The sequence below is a fragment of the Lathyrus oleraceus genome, chromosome 4 (genome assembly GCF_024323335.1).
Source record: "Lathyrus oleraceus cultivar Zhongwan6 chromosome 4, CAAS_Psat_ZW6_1.0, whole genome shotgun sequence".
Lineage (NCBI taxonomy): Eukaryota > Viridiplantae > Streptophyta > Magnoliopsida > Fabales > Fabaceae > Lathyrus > Lathyrus oleraceus.
In genome coordinates, this window is record NC_066582.1 from 462,249,778 (window position 1) to 462,272,619 (window position 22,842).

General features: G+C 33.5%; 1 protein-coding gene across 1 annotated transcript; it reads right to left on the reverse strand.

The window, feature by feature from the left end:
- Nucleotides 1-1,258: 1,258 nt before the first annotated feature.
- On the reverse strand, nucleotides 1,259-2,632 carry LOC127076117 (homeobox-leucine zipper protein ATHB-12). Its single transcript, XM_051017685.1, has 2 exons — nucleotides 2,066-2,632; nucleotides 1,259-1,833 (listed from the first exon to the last, which is right to left on the reverse strand). Exons 1-2 carry the CDS (start codon nucleotides 2,453-2,455, stop codon nucleotides 1,474-1,476), a joined length of 750 nt encoding a protein of 249 aa, XP_050873642.1. The 5' UTR covers nucleotides 2,456-2,632; the 3' UTR covers nucleotides 1,259-1,473.
- Between the last annotated feature and the right edge of the window lie 20,210 nt (nucleotides 2,633-22,842).

Consider the following 22,842-nt stretch of genomic DNA (forward strand, 5'->3'; position numbering starts at 1 on the left):
TGTATACAAGTAGTAGTGAGAGAACGATTACAGCGACCTTTAACTATCATTTGACTCCTGATAAGGTAAGGAGGGATATTGTACATTCTGAAAAGCACATCTATGAAGAGCTTGGATGTTATGCTTTGAACGTGGATGAAGGGTTGCAAAACTCAGAAATAGAGACTTCTAAGGAGGCATTCGAAAGAAAGTGGAGTCCAAGATGGTTGAAAAAAATATTTGTGGCCTTATTAGACTACTGAAGCAAAAACAACGTGATTGAAAGCAAGGGGGTGAAAGTTGCAAAATCAAGGTTCAAGTGTGGCTTGAACTGGATCAATGTTGTTGAATAGTGATTAAACATGGTAGAGAGCAGCAGGGTGATTGGTGGTAAAATTAACATCAACATGGTTTCAAGTCAATGTGGAGATTGTGGAAGTATGCCTCAAAACCTTAAGTGATGAAGATATAGGAAAAATATTTCAAAATTTGCATAAACAAAAAAGTCAAAGAAACAGTCAGGATGTCGTCAAATATCAGAACGACATGTAGGTGGTTAGGAGGAGGTGGTCGGCGGAGTTGGCGCAAAATGGTGCTCGTTGTGAGGTTGGTGACAAAGTTGGCATTACGTAAGACTGATGCAACGTCGCATATTAAGACTATGGTGGTATCGGGCAGAGTGAGGTTGGCGATAGAGTCGGTAAGGTGGGAGGCTGGATGAAGACCCTGTGGCTGAGGCGCGACAATGGATCTATGCCTCTGCACATCAAATTTATTGGTGTGATTAATTTCAATTTCACAACACTTATAATTTACAAAGACACTACAATGCAAAATATTATGCCCATATCATGTGATGCCACCCACAATTTAAAACGATGTGGATTATCTAACATTTGAGTAACTACCTCTAATTTTCAGTTATCTAATACCTAACCTGCTAATCAATCAAAGATTAATGGTGGCATTTGGTATAACCATTTTCATTCTTCAAATGCCTATATTTGTTAGCTAGGATTTATGGAATTCGACACAGACACCACATGGGATGCCAACATGCATCCTTAGACATTGCTAAATGTGTCTGAGATGTGATTTGGCATGCCAAGTTAGAGAACAAAACACTTATTAAGTTGTCCCACACCGTGTCATATAAGTCATATATGAATTAATAGACACTAACATGTTGTGTATACCGAAATATGCTTATGAAGAATTCTTGATCCCTTGTCAGCACATTCCATAAGCTCTTCATCATAGCTTATAAAAACGCATAATCTATATGAGAACAGTTTGAATTTATTTTATCCATAGTGTTTAATTAAGTTATATATTCAAACATGGCCAAACTCAACTAACAGCTACGTTGTACAGAAAACAAAATGTCCTTTGATTTTCACCCTGCCAACATCTTCAACAAAACAATGATTGATGTAACATCATCATGTATTCTGCATACATTTCAACCACACAATTTTACTTGTTCTGTTTCACTCAAGACCAAAAGTCCCACCATTGATAATCACAACTTGATTGGCCTAACAGATCATTTGATTCAAAACCACTCCAATTTTCTGGTGAAGTTAATGATCCATCACCATGTTCAGCAAAACTCATAAGTCCATGTTCATCTTCAAGCCCAAAATATTCAACTTTTATGCTTGTGTCATCATCTGATACAACATCAAGAACATGTTCTGATCTTTCCATCGAAGTACTTGGTTTCACCTCAGCCTCACATTTGATTGTTCCTCCATTTTCTGATTCACTTTCCATGCTGTTCGCTTCTTTAACTTGTGATGAACTCTGACTTTGCTCTATTGGCTTCTGTATCAGATCATTCAGCTTCTGCAACTGTTCAACATAGAAATTAGCCATATAGCTAAACGATAAAAATTGTAATAAAAATGTATTAACTAAAGACTATTCTATATCGTCCTGAAATAAAACTCTTACCACTGATCTGATACGTATCAGATTAGTGGTAAGAGTGTTATTAATAGTTTTTTTCGTTTACGAAATCAAACTCTTATCATTGAACTGAGAAAATTCGGATTAAGCAACAAATTTGTATGAAAATTAGTACCTGTATGAGTAATGTTTGTTTTTCCTTCTTCATTGATTCAAATCTTGAAGCCAAACTATTATAACTATTTTGAAGTTTATTATACTCTCTTTCAAGTTGCTTTGATTTCCATCTAGCTCTCTTATTTTGAAACCATATAGCAACTTGTCTTGGCTGCAACCCAAGCTCTCTTGCCAACTGCAGCTTCTTTCTTGGTTCAAGTCTTGTCTCAGTCTCAAACATGGTTTCCAATGATTTGATTTGTTCATCACTAAACCTTTTTGTATTCTTGTTTTTCTTCTTTCTCATCATGGAAGATGTGCTGCTAGTTGCATAAGCTTCTTCCTCTGCTGCTGCTTCTGCTGAATAGCTACTGTATTGACCATACTCCATAGTTTCTAATTCAAACATGTTGCTTAATCACTTTGAAGATATAGATGAATTTTGTGATGATATAGGAGGATATTTAGTTCTTTGCTTTGTGATGATATGCATGTATGTATTGGTTTTTAACTTATGTGAAGTTCTTATCATGAGGGGCAGATTAAACTCATCAATTGTTGCCTTTATATCCAAAACTTATTGGTCCTGTTATTCAATTCTCTTCCACCTATGCATTGTGAATATTATCTATTTTTTTTTTTTCATATATATTTTTATTTTAAATATAATTTTCATGTACTATAAGTATAAAAGTTTTTTATTGTTAATTTATAGATTTTTTTTTAAAAATTATTAATCTATAAATATCAATAATTCATTTAAATAAATATAAATATAACTAATAATTTATTTAAAAATAAATATAAATATAAATATAAATAATTTATTTAAATCAATATATAAATATAAATAGTATGAATTCAATATTTTATTTATTGATTTTATTAACAATATTTATTAGCTTTTGAGATAAACTCTGAGTATGGACTGTTTTGGGATCTGAGCCATGTTTGGCAGCTTGGCTTGTGTATGGCTAGCTTGATGCTACAATAATGAATTTTAAAGTAGTGTGTACTATTTTATATACTACCCTTTATTATTTTTCTGTTTAATCACAATTTTAGTGATTTATGTGAGTGAGAATGCTACATTTGTTATTCATTTGGTCATTATCAGTGTCAACATCTGTTTAACCTCGAGGTTTTGTCATAATGATAGTTATGTCGGTTACATGATTCACGTTCTTTATTAATTATTTTTAATTAGTGTAAGAATTTTTGTTGATAATAATAGTGTAAGAATTGGTAGAGCTTATGTAAAATATAATATAATCTGTAGAGCTAATTATTTATTAATTTATATGTTTAGTGATGCCATTGATGATGCACTCTTTCACTATTTATTGGACTATTGGTAGTTTGTATATTTAAGTATGTGAAATGATCATGCAAAAATAAAAAAGTGTTACTTCAAAGATTCTTATGGGTTTGTTCAAGTTTATGTTTTTACTTTTTTATTTAAATTGAAGCCATATTAGTTAGGTGTTATCTCAAATTTTTGATACAATCATTAATTATAAAAAAGTGATGAGTTTCATATGATAATGAATTTGTTGCCAAAAATCAAAGTAGTCGGTTACGATCATGGAGATCTCAACGAATTTGATTTGTTGGAAAGTAGTATCAACTTTGGTCGAATTACAATCCGTCAGAAACTAGGGAGTTTATTGGTTTTAGGACTTCGTGAAATTCAAAGTACCCAAATTGTTTATTTTTTAAACAGTCGAATGGGGTGTAAGTGGATAAGATCAGACAGTTATTTGAGGACACATGGGAGTCTGTCGAAGACGAAGGTTGCATGGAGACGAAGATGTGACATGTTTTGTTTAGTCAACCGTTGCAGACGACTAACTTCAGACTAGTATATAAGTAAGCATTCACTTATATTTTAAAGGTCCGCAATTGTACACAAATTCTGTAAGACTCAAAGTTTCTGTATGTTTGTGAGAAAAGTCAAGAATGTATGTATTTGTGTACCATTTTTTACAAATCAAAGTCTTTATTTTTAGTTATTTACTGCATTCAATTTTATTTTAATTATCTTTTGTTTTATTTATATTTCGACTTCAGTGTCAAAATATGTTTCAAACCTTTGATTTTCACACAATATGTCCTGGGATCTTTTCGAGTTTAATCCCTTAAGTGAAATCAAACTTGTTTTTGTTTACCAAATTTCACAGTAAACAAATTGACACGCTTAGTGGGACCCTTTTGGGTGAAAATTTACACTTTTTTCATTTTTAAGAAAAATTATTTGAAAAGTTATTCAGTTAAGAAACTTCTCAAATTTGTGGGTGTGCATGGTACTCTAATCCCTTTTTGTTGTAGGAAGCCCTTTGATTAGGTAGAATTAAGTCTAGGTTCTCTTTACCCCTAGTGAATTTTCCTAGGGTTTCATGCAAGTTATCTACTTTATTTTTCAAGAAACATGTGTTTCACATTTAACTGATTGTCTTATAATCTCAACTATTTCATTTCCAAGCACTTTATCACTATTTTCCTTAAAATCAATATAATATTTAAGCTCTAAGATGCTTCTTTCCAATTTTTCATTCTCTTTAATAAGCTTGACACTTAACTTAAACATTTGCTTATAAGTTAGAGATGATACCTTATCATAATCTTCTTTATTGGTGGCTTTTAAGAACACATGTTCGTCTTTGTTAAATTCATTTTTCATTCTTTAAGAGGTAACTTCATGAGAATATTCAGATGATTTGTCAAACATATATTTGAATACATATTTGCTTGAATTTCTACCTGAATCTTTTGAGGTCTCTCTCATTGTCTCTTCAAAGGTTATTTCTGATGATGATTCATAAAAAATTCTTCTGGATGTTGATTCTTCAAAAATTCTTCCAGATGTTGATTCTTTAAGGGATCACTCATTCACTGTGATAGTTCTTACAAATGAAAAATATAGTGTTGATCATTCAATCAAATTTTAAATAGTATTTTTGATGAAGATGACGACGATTCTTCGAACATTTTTGAATTCTTTTCTTCATCTTATAGAAGCTGGATTACCTTCGAGATTCAAGATAATTTCTTCCTTTATGGATTTTTTTTTTAAAATTCAACACAAACTTTTCTATCTTTCGAGTCAAGCATTAGATCATATTTCTGACACCAATTCTTAAGTCTAAGATATTTGTTAGATACACACTTTCTAAAATAACCTCCAAGGATTCCAGTGTTTGAAAACCATCTGTGAATATGATCTTCACTTTTACTTGGTGACTCATCTTATCGGATACATATATTCATTCTCTCTTGTTCGATTTCAAGAAAATCCCCATGCATCATTTCAAGATTTTCCCATACTTTCTTGCCCGAATAATAATATAAAAAATCATAAAGATAATCTTTAGTGCTTAGATAACTTATAATAAAGTACTTAGATTTAAAACCAAGTTTGACTTTTATATTATCTTCTTTGTTCCAAATATTATCTTGTTTATCCACTACTTTATTATCAATACAATAAGCACGAATAAACAAACAATAGATAACAAAATTCCACAAATCAAAATTATTAGCTTCAATAAAAAATATCATTCTAGTTTCCATAGGTCGAACATTTAACCATTAAACAATGGATGCATATTTATGAAAAGTCCTTTCTTAAAATAGAAGAATTATTTAATGTCGTCATTTTACCTCTTGAAACAATTAGTCTTATAACAAGAATTAGACTCTGATATCACTTGTTGAACAAGAGACTCTAAACAGAAGATGGGGTGAATTATGTAGGTTGTAAAACGATGTCCAATTATAAAAACTTTGATCTAAAAAAATGTTTAAGTTAATTGTATAAATGAAATAGAGATAAATCATCATAATAAGTCAAAGAAATAAAATCAGAGAGATGAAGAGGTGGAAATATAAAGGGAATAGAGAAATGCATCAGTGATTTATATAGGTTCCGGCTAACCACTTGGCCTAATCCAATCCTAAAGAACTTCTTCTCGAGAGTTTCCACTATATAAGATGTGAGTTTTTCACAGGTTATGCTGACGAACCTTCTTACAACCAAATAAGAGATTTTACACTAACTAATCTCCAAACCAAACAAGATATTTTACACCGGGATAATCTCAAAACCGAACAAAGGTTTTATACTAGGCTAAGCTCAGGAACCAAACAAAGATTTTAACTAGCTAATCTCAAGAACCAAACATAGATACTAACTACTTTACATCTTGATCTCACGTAAATAGCTTGATCATTTCTTCTTATTGATCAATGAAGAATTCACATCATGTCGTTTTACAAATATTATTGTCATCATCAAAACCATCGCAAACATTTGAAGGTTGTAGATAGTTGTACCTGCGAGCACATAGATCCACACACATAAACAAAATAAGGGGATAAATTATATAGTTCACTACTTTTCTCAATGAAACTAGTAATGTCCATAGACTATTTTTTCCTTACACACATCACCAAAATGGTGTAGTTAAACATAAATATATAAAGGATCTTGGTCTCCATTGTGTTAAAGGTATGTTTGATTTAGCTATGCCATTCAAATTTATGAAGATTTGGACTCTGGATGATAGTTGCAAACATATGATTACTGATAATTAGAATACTGATGTGGTTGGTTTCTATATGTTTGTTTTATCTGATAATTTGAGATCTCTTAAACATATTCTTAAGAAATGGAAAAAAGAGACATGTGGCAATATCCATATCAAAGTCACTTAAGTTACTGATGAAGTTAACATGATACAAGGTTTGATTAATGATGCAAGTTACAATGACGATCTTGAATTGGAGGAAAAAATGTTCAACTTCTGTTAGATAAGGCATTGTATATGCATGACAAATTTTGGGGAGAAAGTTAAGGAATATGTGGTATAAGGATGGAGATAGGAATACAATGTTTTTTACAACACAATCAAATTGAGATATGATAGTAACAAAATGACTAGATTGAGACATGACAATATTTTTTGGAGGAGGGTATTGAATTAATTAATCATGTTATTAACTTCTACAAAAATTAGTTCAATTGAAAAAAACAATTGTAGTTATAGTGATATAGGGGAGAGAACTATCCTACAACCTATATCTCATGCGGATAATGAATATCTCATTAGAAGGCCTTAGCCATATGAAATTAAGAATGTAGTGAACAATATGGATGATAGTTCTTCTCCAATTTTGATGGCTTTGAGGGATGTTTTTTCCAATTCTATTAGGATATAGAGGGAAATATGTGATCAATTCGGTAAATTAGTTCTTTGAAGAAGGTTAGATCCTTACTTATCGCAATCTAATCAATGTGAATTTAACACCTAAACTACGTGGAACATATTCTATTAAATAATACACATTTCTTACACTTGTAAATTTTCAATTCAAAATCATCATTGAGATCATTTCACACAGGTTGCCCATCTTACCTCCTAAAATTGTTTCAAAACACCAAAGAGGCTTCATTATGAATGAAAATATTTATGAGTGCATTGGGATTAATTTAGAATCCATTAATTTGTTGGATACGAAATCCTTTGGAGGTAGTATGAATTTTAAGATAGACATTAAAAAAACCTTTGATGCTTTAGATTGGCATTATATTATTAAAGTTCTAGCTAAATTTGGATTTGATCACAAGTTTTGTGATTGAATCTTACAATTCTCCATTCAGCCAAACTATCAATCATGAGGAGTGAGACAATGATATCCTTTATCTCTTTTGCTCTTCTCTGTTGCCGAAGAGACATTTAATAGGTAGTTATCTATGTTGGTGGGATCAGGGTAAGCTAACATGTGTATCGGTTGGTAAGACAACCATTTATAGCCATAATTTTTGCAGACGACCTTATGAAATTATGCAAATCTACCATGAAAAAGGCTTAAGTCATTAATCATATCCTTCATGAATATGGTCATAATTCTCGTCAATACATTTGTCCAACTAAGTGTAAGCTTTATGTTGGAGCTAGTTTTGGATCATGTTAAGGCACATTGAAAATATGCTTGGATTCACTATTGTACAAACACTATTTAACTATCTTGAATTTCTTATATTCAAAGGAAAACATAAAACTCATAGCTACTTTGAAGGGCCACCTTCTTTCTATGATGGGTATGGCTCAATTAGTCTAGCCAATTGTACAAGGTATTCTTTTGTATATTCTTAGGATTTATGAATGACCAATCAATATTCTTAATGAGTTGAACTCTTGCATTAGAAGTTGTGTGTGGTAGCATAGAAAGTAGAAAACCGATTACTATATCTTATAAGGTTTTTACCCGCCTTTGTTTGAAGGAGATCTTGATCTAAGAGATATTAATATAATAAACAAAGTTGGTTGTTTATCTTTGTTGGTAGATGTTGACTACCAATAATCAATTGTCTTTTATGATTATTAGTAGATACTTCATGCACAAAAAATTAATCATGCATCATATTACTTCTTCAATATGATCTAGCATTAAGCATTCCTTTTTTTTCCTGAGAGAAACATAATAGATGGTAGGTTGGTAATAGGAAGGACATTGATTTATGAACTAACAATTGGTTGGGATACAAAATTAAAGATTTGCACCTAGTATTGTCAATGGATATTCAATTTATGAAAACTACTAAGGTCAATTCAATTATCCAAAACATCAATTGGAGCATTCCTCATGTCTTATCCATTTTGACTCCTCAAATTATTGAAGACATTTTAAAGATCAAATTGTCATTTTGATAATACTACTGCTGATGAACTCATTTGGACCCGATATAAAAATGGTTCTATTTTTGTTATAGACGCATGCAATTGTATCAGGAGGAATCACATTGAGCTTTCTAGGACAAAATTCATTTGACATCCCTCCATACTTCCTACTAAGTTATTAGTGACTTGGATGTTAATGCATGATATTATTGCAACAAAAGACAACCTAATTCATAAGGGGAATGCATATGGTTTCGGGATGGTCTATCTACAACCATGATGTAGAAACTGCAGACCACTTATTTTTTGAATGTAGGTACACCTTACTGTTCTGGAAATGGATGGAGCAATTATTTAGCATGAACATTGATATAACTAGTTATGAAGCTTATTCAAACTTGTTGGTAGAAGTTGGAGCTCCTCAAATTCAAAATTTGATCATGACTCCCATCATAAAAATTCTTTGCAAAACATGACACATAAGAAATGATATCAGATTTCAAAATGGTAAAATTGACATTGATAAAGACACTCTTTATATTAATCAATTGTTTTATATAACATATGTTTTTTTAAGGGGCATGTGTATTCTTAAATTTACGAGTTTACAATTATTAAATGTTTTGACATCAAATGTCATCTTCCTGCACGTATAATCTTATAAGTTAATTGGTGTTTTTCTAGTCATGATTAGATTAAGTGCAACACATATGAAGTTTAAGGAGGAAATCCTAAAATATAAACTTGTGGTGATATATTTAGGAATAATTTAGGAACATTATTGTGAATTTTATCAACTAAGATTGTAGTTTGCATATTCTTTCAAGTTGAATTGAATGAAATCATGTTTGCTATCGAATATTTTTAAAAGAGGAATTGAGAAATCTTTGTCTTGAAACTGACTCAGATCATTTATTCATTTTGAAACGTGAATATTATCCTTGGACATCTTTTAATTAAATGGAAGAATACTTTACACACTATACCTTCTTTTATATTAAAAATATCTCATATTTTTAAGAAGAAAAATGTAAATGCAGATAGATTAGTCAATACAATTTTTTTTTCATTGTGACATTTGGTGAAGTTCACTTTCTATTTATGTTTATGAAATTTCTTTTACGATAATTTTTTTTATTATTTAATTTTCTCTATTAAAAAATAATTTAAATGTGTTCCAAGAAAAAAATAAAATACTTTCTATTTATGTTTATGAAATTTTTTTTATGATAATTTTTTTTATTATTTAATTTTCTCTATTAAAAAATAATTTAAATGTGTTCCAAGAAAAAAATAAAATACTTTAGCATAACAATTTCAAAATTTAATTAAACAAATTTTTGTCGGACTTAGTTACCTTCTATGATGAATTTTAGATCATCAAAATTTCTTTCCCTCAAATTCACATGGTCAAGCCAAAATAAATACTTATAAATTATACATAATCATAGGCATATTAGTATCAAATTTTATCTACTTTTTTTTAAGAAAAAAAATCATCTACTCACTCCCACGTGAATTTAGCCTTCATATACCATCGTCACTGTATACGCATGTACACACTTCTAAAATTGACCAAAGTGATAAACAAAATCAAGCCAAAGCTAAGCCAAGCCAAGCCAAATTAATTCAGCTACAACTCAACTTTTGAAAACGACACCGTTAGGTTAGGTCATTGTCACCTACAGTCTCAACACATCGTGCCCATCTTTCATTCTTCAATCAGAATATTTCCTTTTCACAAAAAAACTAAAACTAAAACTAAAAAAATAAAAAAAAATAATTCAAACTTCCTCTATATTTTTCCATTAAAAAAACCAAATATTAAAACAATAAACGTCCAATCAAATCAGTTCCCAAGCGACACGAATTTTAACTCTGTCAACTCTCAACCAATAACCTCACGCCACATGATACATTACAAAAACATAGAATCCCATTACGTTGTCCTTTTCCATTGAGTTCTGTGTTTCTTTCTTGCTACGTGGCACTGTCGTTTCGAACGTACGATTAAAGCAAATGTTAAATCCAATACGACACGTGGCACTATTGGTAATATCGTAGCTTGATGAGACACTGATTCTGGTGAACATTGTTTTCACCGTACACGTGTCTTGATTTCTTTTTTGCATGTGTTTATACACGACACGTAGTTTGTTTCCTTTTATATAATGGATGTTGGACGATGGTTAGTTGATTAGACTAAAGTTGTAGAAATTAAGTAAAATATGATTAGGATTCATTTAGATAAATAATTAATTCAGATTTTGTTGAAAAAGTAACTTTTTCACTCAGTTTTTTAATAGATAATCTTTTATAGTATGAGCTATGTATTTACTCCCTCGTCGTCGTTTAATGAATGATCTACTGATATAAAATAAATGATTTATTTTAGTTTTTAATGTTTTTTTTTTAAATTTTATTCTTTAATTATTATTTTTATCATTTCTAATATATATAAGAATACTTTAATAAAAATATAATTTTTTTTATTTATTCTCTTTTTTTAATCTATGTGTAATGGTCAATTGAGTCACTCATTATGGGACAAAGAAAATATTTTTTTTTATAGTCATTAAGATTCAATATCTAATAAAATTGAGAATATATATATAATATATATATATATATATATATATATATATATATATATAATATAATATATATATTATATATATATATATATATAATATTATATATTTAAAAAGTAACTATATTTGCGTATGTTTTGTAATTAATATTCATTGTCTTTGTAGCGCATACATACAACTTTTGTATATAGTAGTCACTATTTGTGGTGCATGCATACAACTTTTATATATAATAGCCATTGTTCATGATTATTGGATTGTCTTGTTATACCAATTACTTTTAGAGGATGCATGCATGCGTCATATGCAATGCAGTAACATAACTTATATGTATGTGTTATGCATGTTGGCGTCTGTATATAAAAGTTGTATATATGTGTCAATGAGTTTGACTACATCATTTATAAACGGAATTTTTTGTTTGAAACATGGTTAATTTTATATTTTTTTTAAAGTGTAATTATTTTTAAATTTAATTTAAAAAATATGGTTATGTTTAAAAAAAATTATATAATTTAGACAATACAATATAAAAGCAGTAAATTCTACAATACACGATTTCAAAAAATTTAGAAGATTACATTTTTTTTTATTAATATTATTAGACATAAAAATTTAATAAATTAAAAAATGTTATACAAAAGTTAAAATAACTATAATTAGATTTATTTTAATTAATATATAATTATAGTTTGGATGTTCGTTAATATATTTGTGTTTTTCTGAAATTTAGACTCACTTTTTAAATTATAATGGAGCTTCTGAATTAATTAGTCCGGCTTATTAATATACTATATCGAATTTGTGTTTTTTTAAGAGATCTAAATAATATAATAAAAAACAATTCAAATATAAGGGATGTCAAAACTTGAGCTAATAAAATGTTAAACAAAAAAGCAACACAAGCAATAAAATTAAGAAATATAGTAACCAAGACAAACCGCAGTGTTATGCCATTGGAAATTCGACTTAAAAACATACTCGAAATCTTAGCTTTTAACCACCACAAGATAAGTACTTTCCATGTGTCTAATAATTACATTATTGCAAATTGTTTGTGATAAAATGCAAAATTTTCTCTCCTTTCAGATGACCCATATATGTGAGATTGTGAACCAGCCAAAACAATTACAGTGTGAAACAATTTTTTATTTTTTATCTCAAAACAAATTTCTTTTGGGAACAAATAAGAACCACTAAATTGAAAACACGGTCAAAAAACGTTTTAAGAAGAACATAGAGATGTTCAACCGCCGAATAATATTAAGTTGATAGAATTACAATTTGAGTTCCATTGTACTATGCATTAATGAGTTAATCATTACACAAACAATGTCCTAGTATTTATAGAAACTCGTTCATACTTATGAGTTTATGTTTATTAGATTTAATTATTAGATTTAATTCATATTTAAGTTTGTTAGATATTAGATTTAAATATTAGATTTGATTCATATTTAAGTTTGTTAGATATTAGATTTAAATATTAGATTTGATTCATATTTAAGTTTGTTAGAGGCTTATAAATAGGGTGTCAATCATTGTAACTTTTAATCCTTTTTGTAGTCATCATTCTCTGAATAAGAATATTTCCATTCATCATATATTCTACCTTTGCACCAACAATTGGTATCTAGAGCTCCGGTTCAGATTCATTGGGAAACACGGGAAACACGAGTGAACGTGAGGTCTTGTGTGTTTGATTTTGATTCTTAGATTCGTGTTGAATCTTGAACAAAATCTGATCAGAATTTTAATTCTGTGGGTTGGGAAACACTGTGTGAGAAATCTGAGTGTACTGTGCAAGGTAGAAAGATGAACGGAAACGGCAACATGAACACCAAACTTCCAGTATTTGACGGTAAAAACTGGAATCGTTGGATGATCCAAATGCGTGTACTATTCGGTGCTCAAGATGTTCTAGATCTTGTCACTGATGGTTATGTTCCGGTAGCAGCAGATGCGACAGATGAACAGAAAAACACGCACAAGGAAGTAAGGAAGAAGGATCAGAAAGCATTGTTCTTCATTCATCAATGTGTTGATGTAAATGTGTTTGAGAAGATTGCAGATTCAACGACAGCAAAGGCTGCGTGGGACACACTGGTTAGATGTTATGGTGGTGACGCATCAGTGAAGAAGGTGAAGCTTCAGTCCTTGAGAAAGCAATATGAGAATCTCAACATGAAGAATAATGAGAAAGTTTCTGAATACATCTCCAGAGTGATTCTGATCACTAATGAGATGAAAGCGTGTGGAGAAACTCTTTCTGAAGAAACAATCATGGAGAAGGTATTGAGATCCCTTACCTCTCAATTTGATTACATTGTGGTAGCAATAGAACATTCCAAAGATCTGAGCACCATGAGAATTGAAGAGCTGCAGAGCAGTCTAGAAGCGCAAGAGTTGCGTTTGACTGAGAGAACTTCTGAAAGGGAAGTAGAGCAGCAGGCTCTGAAAGCAACTTCTGATAGGAGGTATCAGAAGCAGTCAGAAGCCAGGAGAAGATCTGATGGTGGTCAGAAGTCAGAAAGCTCAACCTCTGATAGACAAAAGAATGTTCAGAAGGGAAAAGAGAAGTATGACAAGAAGAAAATCCAATGTTACTGCTGTAAGAAGTTTGGTCACTTTGCTAGAGACTGTTGGTCAAACAAGGAGAGAAAATCAGAAGAAGCAAATATAGCCAGAAGTTCTGATGACGAATCTGTGCTATTGATGGCCTCTGAATCTGGTGATATGGATCTGATAGACTGGTGGTATATGGACACTGGCTGTTCAAATCATCTTACTGGAAACAAGAAATGGCTGGTTGACTTTGACTCTGAAAAGAGGACAAAGATCAGATGTGCTGATGACAAATATCTTAATGCAGAAGGTATGGGAAATGTCAGAGTGACTCTGAACAATGGGAAAACAGCATTGATTCAGAACGTGTGGTATGTACCTGGCATCAGAAGCAATCTGATGAGTGTGGGACAATTAATTGAGAAAGGTTTCTCAGTTACCATGAAGGACAATCTTCTGAAGCTGTACGACTGTAATCAGAAGTTGATTATGGAGTCAGAACAGGGAAGGAATAGAACATTCAAGGTGAATGTCAGAACTGCAGACTCAGAATGTCTTAGTGCAACAAGTGCTGAGAAGGAGAGTGAGCTGTGGCACAGAAGATTTGGTCATTTGAATTTCAGAAGCTTAAAACATCTGAATTCAAAGAAGTTGGTACATGGAATTCCTGCAATTAAGAAGCCTGAAAAGTCATGCAAAGTTTGTATGGAAGGAAAACAACCACGATTGCCATTTGCGTCAGAAACTGCTCCAAGAGCAAAACATGCCTTGGGAGTTGTACATTCTGATGTGTGTGGTCCATTTCCAGTAGCATCGATGGGAGGGAATAAATACTTTGTGTTATTTGTTGATGAATTCACAAGAATGACATGGGTATCCCTTATTAAGTTTAAACACGAGGTGTTTGATGAATTCAAGAAGTTCAGAATGAAGGCTGAGAATCAGAGTGGTCAAAAGCTGAAGATTCTTAGAACTGACGGTGGAGGTGAGTATAACTCCAAAGAGTTCCAGAAGTTCTGTGAGGAGAATGGAATTGAGCATGAGGTTACTGCTCCTTATACCCCTCAACACAATGGTCTTGCTGAAAGAAGAAACCGAACTTTGCTTGATATGGTGAGAAGCATGCTAAAGGAGAAGAAGCTTCCTCAGAAGCTCTGGGGAGAAGCTGTTGCCACCGCAACGTATGTACTCAACCGATGTCCTACGAAGAAGTTGAAGGAAATAGTTCCAATACAGAAGTGGACTGGAGATAAGCAAAGTGTTAGTCATCTGAAGGTGTTTGGTTCTGTTTGCTATAAACATGTTCCAGAAGCCAGAAGACAGAAGCTGGATGATAGAAGCAAAGTGATGATTCTGATAGGGTACCACAATACAGGTGCATACAAGCTCTATTGTCCAGAAACCAATAAAATTGAATTCAGCAGAGATGTGATTGTGAAGGAATCAGAAGTTTGGAATTGGGATAAGTCTCAATCTGACTCTGATGTTAGAACCTCTGAAGAAAGGTCAGAGTTCAGAATTTCTGAGGCTGGAGTAAACTCTGATATTGATTCTGATTCTGATAGTGATTCTGACTCTGGAGAAGACTCAGAAGATGAAGGTGACTCTGATGATCCAGACTCTGATGACCCAGACTCTGATGGTAATCCAGATTCTGGTGGCAATTCAGACTCTGGAAATATGCCAGACCCTGAAGATGGTCAAAGCTCTGGAGGAAGTCAACCATCTGAAGCTAGAAACTCTGAAGCTCAAGACTCTGAACAAGTTCAGAGACCACAAAGAATCATAAACATCCCCAGAAGATATGCAGAATTTGACATGCTGAAAGACACTGAAGTAGACTCTGAAGGAGAAGTTATTCAGTGTGCCATGTTAGTAGACTCTGAACCCATAAGTACAGAAGAGGCTCTTAAGCAGAAGCTCTGGCTGAAGGCCATGAAAGAAGAACTTGATGCTATAGAGAGAAACAAGACTGGAAGTTCTGAACAAGAGATAGCCAAGTTCAAGAAAGTTCTGATGAATGAATTCGAAATGACTGATCTAGGCAAAATGACATACTTTCTAGGGATGGAGTTCAGATACTCTGAGAAAGGTATTATTTTGCATCAGCTCAAGTATGAATTAGAACTTCTGAAGAGATTTGATCTGAAGAATTGTAAGATTGCTGTTACTGCATGCCAAGCTGTGTGGATTCTGAATCTATTGCAGGATCTGAAGATTAAAGTAAACAAACCTCTGAAGCTGATGATTGACAACAAGTCTGCAAACAATCTTGCCAGAAACCCAGTGTTGCATGGGAGAAGCAAGCACATTGAGACCAAGTATCATTTTCTGAGACATCAAGTTCAGAGGGGAGTGTTAGAAGTTGTACACTGCAACACTCAGAAGCAGTTGGCAGATGTTCTGACGAAAGCTATCAAGACTGATCAATTTCTCAGATTAAGGGATGGAATTGGTGTTACAAGTTTTGATGGAATATGAATTAAGGGATGGTATTAGATTTAATTATTAGATTTAATTCATATTTAAGTTTGTTAGATATTAGATTTAAATATTAGATTTGATTCATATTTAAGTTTGTTAGAGGCTTATAAATAGGGTGTCAATCATTGTAACTTTTAATCCTTTTTGTAGCCATCATTCTCTGAATAAGAATATTTCCATTCATCATATATTCTACCTTTGCACCAACAATGTTATCATGCATGCTATCATGTACATTGAAATTATCATGCATGCTATCATGCACATTGAAATTATATTTTTAGGAGAACATATGTTGAATCAGATTCAAATGTATGAGATATTATGAATAACTGATTTATGACAAATAATATATTCCGAGGATCTATATTAGCCACGATGTCTAGAACATTATATATCAGAATAAAAACTATATTAAAATTACCAAGTTATTACGGTTTACTTTATACAAGATGATGTAGTAGAAAAACAATAAAGAATACAATCGATTGATAATCTAATTCGATGAAATCACACCTATTGGGGGGCACTCTATCTAAGAAAAGAAAACCACTACTTCGAATTAGTACACTTAATCTTCTATGAACATCAACCTCATGATGTTCAACGGCTCTTCCTAATCTCAATGATATTATATTTAGGACCCCCTAAATATGAGAATCCCTCTCACTTTCTTGAATCACTAACCCCTAGTGATCAACCTTAATAACAACTCTATTGATTGTTGATTTACAACTCAACTAAGACAACCAACAACTATGTCAAAATACTGAAACTTAGAGTGGTGTACAACAAAGATTCATACACTAATACAACATTAGCATAAAATACAAAAAACATAAACAATTTGTTCTCAAACTTATAGATCTAGTATCTTGGAACATAGTTTTACAATTCAACAATGAAACAAACATATATGCCTTAAAAGGGGACGCTATAGTGGTGCACAATAATATCTCAAAAATAAAAATCTTAACTGAAATTCTGGCGTAGTCAAAATTCAGATGTTCTACTCCAAGTCATGACATCTGATCCAACATTGTAACTAATACAGCAAGCCAGTTATACAAATTAAAACCCTATACTTAAGCACGTTTTCACAGTTGTCACGGCTTCTGCTACTGTATTACCTTAGAATGGAAGAACACCTAGTTCTGTCCTTCTTGTACAAAGACACAGCAGAGATCGAACACTACACTTACCTCTATTGTGTTTTCACAGTTATCAGCATGATATATCAATATTGATTTGAACATCACCTGTTACTTTTTAACCTAATTTCCACACATTAGGGAGCTGACAAGTAGGCTACTTGTTAGGTTCATTAATTGTAGGTTAGTTGTCAGCAAGCCAGTTATACAAATTAAAACCATGTACTTAAGTACGTTTTCACAGTTGTCACGGCTTCTGCTACTGTATTACCTTAGAATGGAAGAACACCTAGTTCTGTCCTTCTTGTACAAAGACACAGCAGAGATCGAACACTACACATACCTCTGTTGTGTTTTCACAGTTATCAGCATGATATATCAATATTGATTTGAACATCACCTGTTACTTTTTAACCTAATTTCCACACATTAGGGAGCTGACAAGTAGGCTACTTGTTAGGTTCATTAATTGTAGGTTAGTTGTTATTTTCCTGGATTTTCTCTTAGTTGTTGACTCCCTGAAGAATAGCCTGAGAAAAATGTTGAAACAGAAAAACTAAACAACCTACAATTTAGCACACACTGTCAGGTGTGAATGTCACAACATTCAGTTGGACATCCAGACCTTATACCCCATGCTGATTCTGTTATGTTCCTGAAAACAGACTGTGCTAACTTTACTATACTGTGAAAGACTAGCCAGTCTCTACTTCAGTATCAGCCTACACGAACAACTGTCAAGACATCCAGTTTGACAGTTTCACTATGATCCTTTGGCCAGGTCTGTTATTCTCTAGAAGACCAGACTTAACTAAATACTGAACTGAGATCAACATGCCTATTATTCAGTATGTGTTGTTAATGATGAATGTCAAAACATTCTGATTGACATTCAAACTGAAGGCTATGTATCAGGTCTATTATTAACTTGATAAGCAGACTGGATTACAATCTGAGTTATGGCAGACAGGATTATAACATGCAGAAGGTAAACAAACACAGTAAGTTGTTAACCCAGTTCGGTGCAACATCACCTACTCTGGGGGCATACCAAGCCAGGAAGAAGATCCACTATCAGCAGTATTAATTCAGAGCTAAACTCCCCCGTTTACAACTCTTCACTTAATCCCTACCCAATGCAATCTATACCTAGGAACTCCTAGATAGAAACCTCCAGTTTCCATTCCTATCACTACAAATACAATGTAATGTTAACCAACTTGAACTTGCTTCACAACTTCATTCAAGAACAATACAACTCTTGCCTACAGGCTTTGAGTTACAAATACTCTCAGCTTTGAACACTGAGAAACACATGGTAACCTTCCCACAGGTTGGGAGGTTTACCTCACACACACCCCTAATTTTTCATTCTAAGAGGCTTACAAAAACTAGGTTACAATATGCTATTTATAACCTAATCACCCAACTGGATTTGGGCCTTCAGAAATCGCAGCAAACTTCTTCTTTGCTGTTACAAATACAGCAGAAAATTTCTGCTACAAATAAGGTCTTCAATCCTAAAAACTCTCCATATATATCTCCATATTTGGGGCCTATATATATTCTGATTGAGTCTTTAAGACCTCCACATGGGAGTTAGGATATTCACCAAATATCCTCACTAATCCCAGAATATATATTGAATTAATTAATTCAGTTTTCTACACAGGTACGATGTCACAGACATGATATCGTGACATCGTACATGACATGTTGGTCCAGATGTTGAACTTCTTCAACCCAACATATTAAAACAACAGAGATGATTACATTATTTGTTTTACAAAATTAATGCCAATCCTAAGGTATTAACAATCTCCCCCTTTGGCAAATTTTAGCTAAAACAAATAAGCCTCTGTCATTATCTCCACCACCACAAACACCAAAGTTGGTGTACATGAGGAAGTAGAGGTACAAGAATCAGTTGCATCAGAACCCTTCCCCTCAACGGTAGAGCTTCCAGAAGAATATGTAATGCTGAGTACATAGATAATGTAACTCAGATCACAAGACACAACTGTCCTCTTAACTCAGATCACAAGACACAAGTGATATGCCCAGTTAGTGACTTCTGTGCCTGAAGCCAACTTCTGCTTACTACCACATTTTACTTGCTTCTGGTACATTCTCAGGACTATATTTCTCTCCCCCTTTTTAGCTGAACATCTGTAAATGAACCCCTCACAAAACCAGATCCAGGCGCAGCTTGCCCAAACCTTAACATACCCCATGGTTTAGAGGGAATGGAGTGTTTCTCTTGTTAGAAGAAGAGGGCTATTACATCCTTTAAATAGTCCAGCCCGTGCTTAGGAATTAACGGTAGGAATAAATGCTTGGTCAAGATTTATTAATATTTGCTGAGAAACAGTCAGAGAATCACCAATAAAATCTCAGACTATCTTTGAATACCTTTTATAGCTCTTGACTGTTTCTTTTCCAAAACAGCAGTTCCAGAGCATGGAGACTATTCCCTATATGCAGTCAGACACGTTGCACGCGATGTCTTAACATTCAACGTGGCTTTTGCCTGCATTCTTCAAGTATTTTTCCTATCAACATTTCCTAAGACCACTTTCGTACCTCCAGTAGAAACTTGACATCTGGCACCACTAAGGCCAAAATCACAAACACCAGTAGATGGTTACTCCCCCTGTACCACACCACTGTAACAATCAGGCTTATTCTAATTTACCATAATTAGACACACCACATCCATATTTCCTCATGACTTTAAGGTTCAGAAGGAAATAACAATATTATCCAAGGCAATGTCATGACATCCGGTCAGACATTCTTCTGCTCCCTCAGCCTTGACACCCAACACATCAACCCAATAACTAACAAGGTGCCATACCTTATCAATCTTGACGATTACTTGCAGCACAAAGACAGAACTCCCCCTGTCATTAACAACCAACTCTCCTCTTGAAACTTGGAGATCACACATGAACATATCCAACACCCCAAAGTTGGACCTTCACATACTTCCTGATTCAAAGAGAACCCAGACCACTTGATGAATGGAAAACATAAGACGCATCTTCATGTATTCAAGAGCACACCCTCTGTTCAACCCTCTTGGATGAACACATCCACACTCTGTGTCAATCTCTCTTCTAACCAGAACAGAAAACCACTTCACAAAATGTTCTAACATTAGTTAGGACATCCTCACAACATACCAAAGAACACCCTTTGATAATCTTCAGATATCACTGAGTCACCAGCTTGATCCCAAAGAAACCAGACACAATTTGGGACATATACATTCTCATCCCATTATAAGAGATAATCTTCCATAGATAGCTTAGAACTCCTACCACAAGCTCCAAGAGATGAATAGAAAACACCTCCTTTTGTCTTCAACTTACTACTTTTCTGCTCAAAAGTAATTTGTCTCAGACTTTCCTCAAGAATAATCAGCTGCCATATGTTGATTATCTTGATCCTTCGAACTCACTTCTGAGATAGACCAAATGCCACTGGTTGATTACCTCCTTCATGAATCCTCATATGAAAAAGTCAAACGCCACTTTTTGACCTCTCCAAGTTTATCAGACTTCTCCCAAATATATTCTGACCTTCCAAGTGAGACTTGAACTTCAAGCTATATGTTAAGCAGAGCTTAGATTATCTAAGACATGAACATGTAACATCTTCTCCATCCAGCAACTCCAAAGAACTGCACTGAGAACGATCTTTTTGAAGTACCCAATCTACGACTCTGTAGACCCTTCTATCTTAAGTTGGTGTGCCACTTCACCAACTAAGATTCTGATGTTAAACCAAATGTCACAACATTGTGTTTCATCATTTAGTTGTTGAATTCAACTCCTTCTTCTGCCACTTGAAAGAACTTCCTCCCTACACAAAACACGAGTTCAATGTTCTCATAGACGTGATTGTGGTACCAAGTTTGAGTAAACAACCTCCATCCTGCAGGTTTGCAGTTAAGTCATCCAAGCTCACACCTTGATGAATTCCTGCTTCTTCTCCAAAGACATCAGACACTCTGATGCATGAGTCTTCAGAAGGACCAGTTAGAGACTAACCCTTCAGCTATACCAAGGATTCTACTTCCTAAAGTTGTTTCCATGATGTTAAGAATGTTGCCACTTGTTCTTAACTCCACAGTGTGCATTAGCCAATGCACTTCCTTACCTAGATCAGAAATAAGCTGATCCCAGTAACCACCATCAAGACTATGATGTCTTCTTCTTCTTGTACACCACAAGGCTGAACATGTTTCTTGCCAGGAAACCTTTTCAGAGATCATATGCTCTTGCTGCCATCAAGGAGATAGATCATAAACCAATGTACTATCCTTCCTGTGATTCTGCACAGGGTCTTGAAGGAGAGATGTTCCAATAACTTTAAGAACATCAGTTATCTGGAGCTTCAAGGATAATCACTTAAATACTTGTACTTGGCACAAGTAGACATTGATCTTAAATCCTTTCCCAATTATCCTTTCAGATACTTTCACCATAAGGATACTTTGAAAAAACTCTTCTTGTGACAAGATCTTCTGCTTGCAAGCACCTCAATGGTTTTGAGAATCTTTCCAGATTAGATTCACCCTTAGGAATGGGAGAGATGAATCCTTCCTTGCAAATGTGTCACACAACAACCAGAACCCATGTGACACATGTCAACAGCCAACCAGACCCCGGGCTGACCAAACGTGAGAAGGTTAATCAAAGCTCCCCCTCAAATTAACAATCATGGGAAACTCCACAGCAATATCCATGCATTGTACACAACTGTCTCAACATGACATACACCATCCCTACCAGTGGCAACTAACTCTATGATTTATGCCTACACATACCTCAATCACACCAATCAGACTCCAGCTGACCATAAGTACTAGTGACAACAAACCAACACCAGTTAATAGTAGATGTGCATTGCCAGAGCATACTACCTCAACCAACTCCACTTCTAGAGATCAAACGTCTAGAAGTGACCTTCTTGAGCACACACACAGTTGACCCTACCCTTGTCAACTTAGCACACACAGATGTCTCCTCTTCCAGGTCAGGAGTAGGTTCCAAACCAAGGTATCCCTTTGTTTGACACCTAAAAACATCTGCTCTTCAACCAATAGCTGCATACTTGTTGAACAACATGTTCTAACATCACATAGAACATTAGTTTAACCTCCTTGAGACAGACCCTCCTTGAAAGTCTTCAAGGTCTTCATATACACTGCCCAGGAGAGTACAAGAATCAGTGATCAGGTGATTCTTCCCATGAAGAGTGGACTTGATGAGACTCAAGTATCTTTGACATCTTTAGTAGATTATGATGAAATCTTGA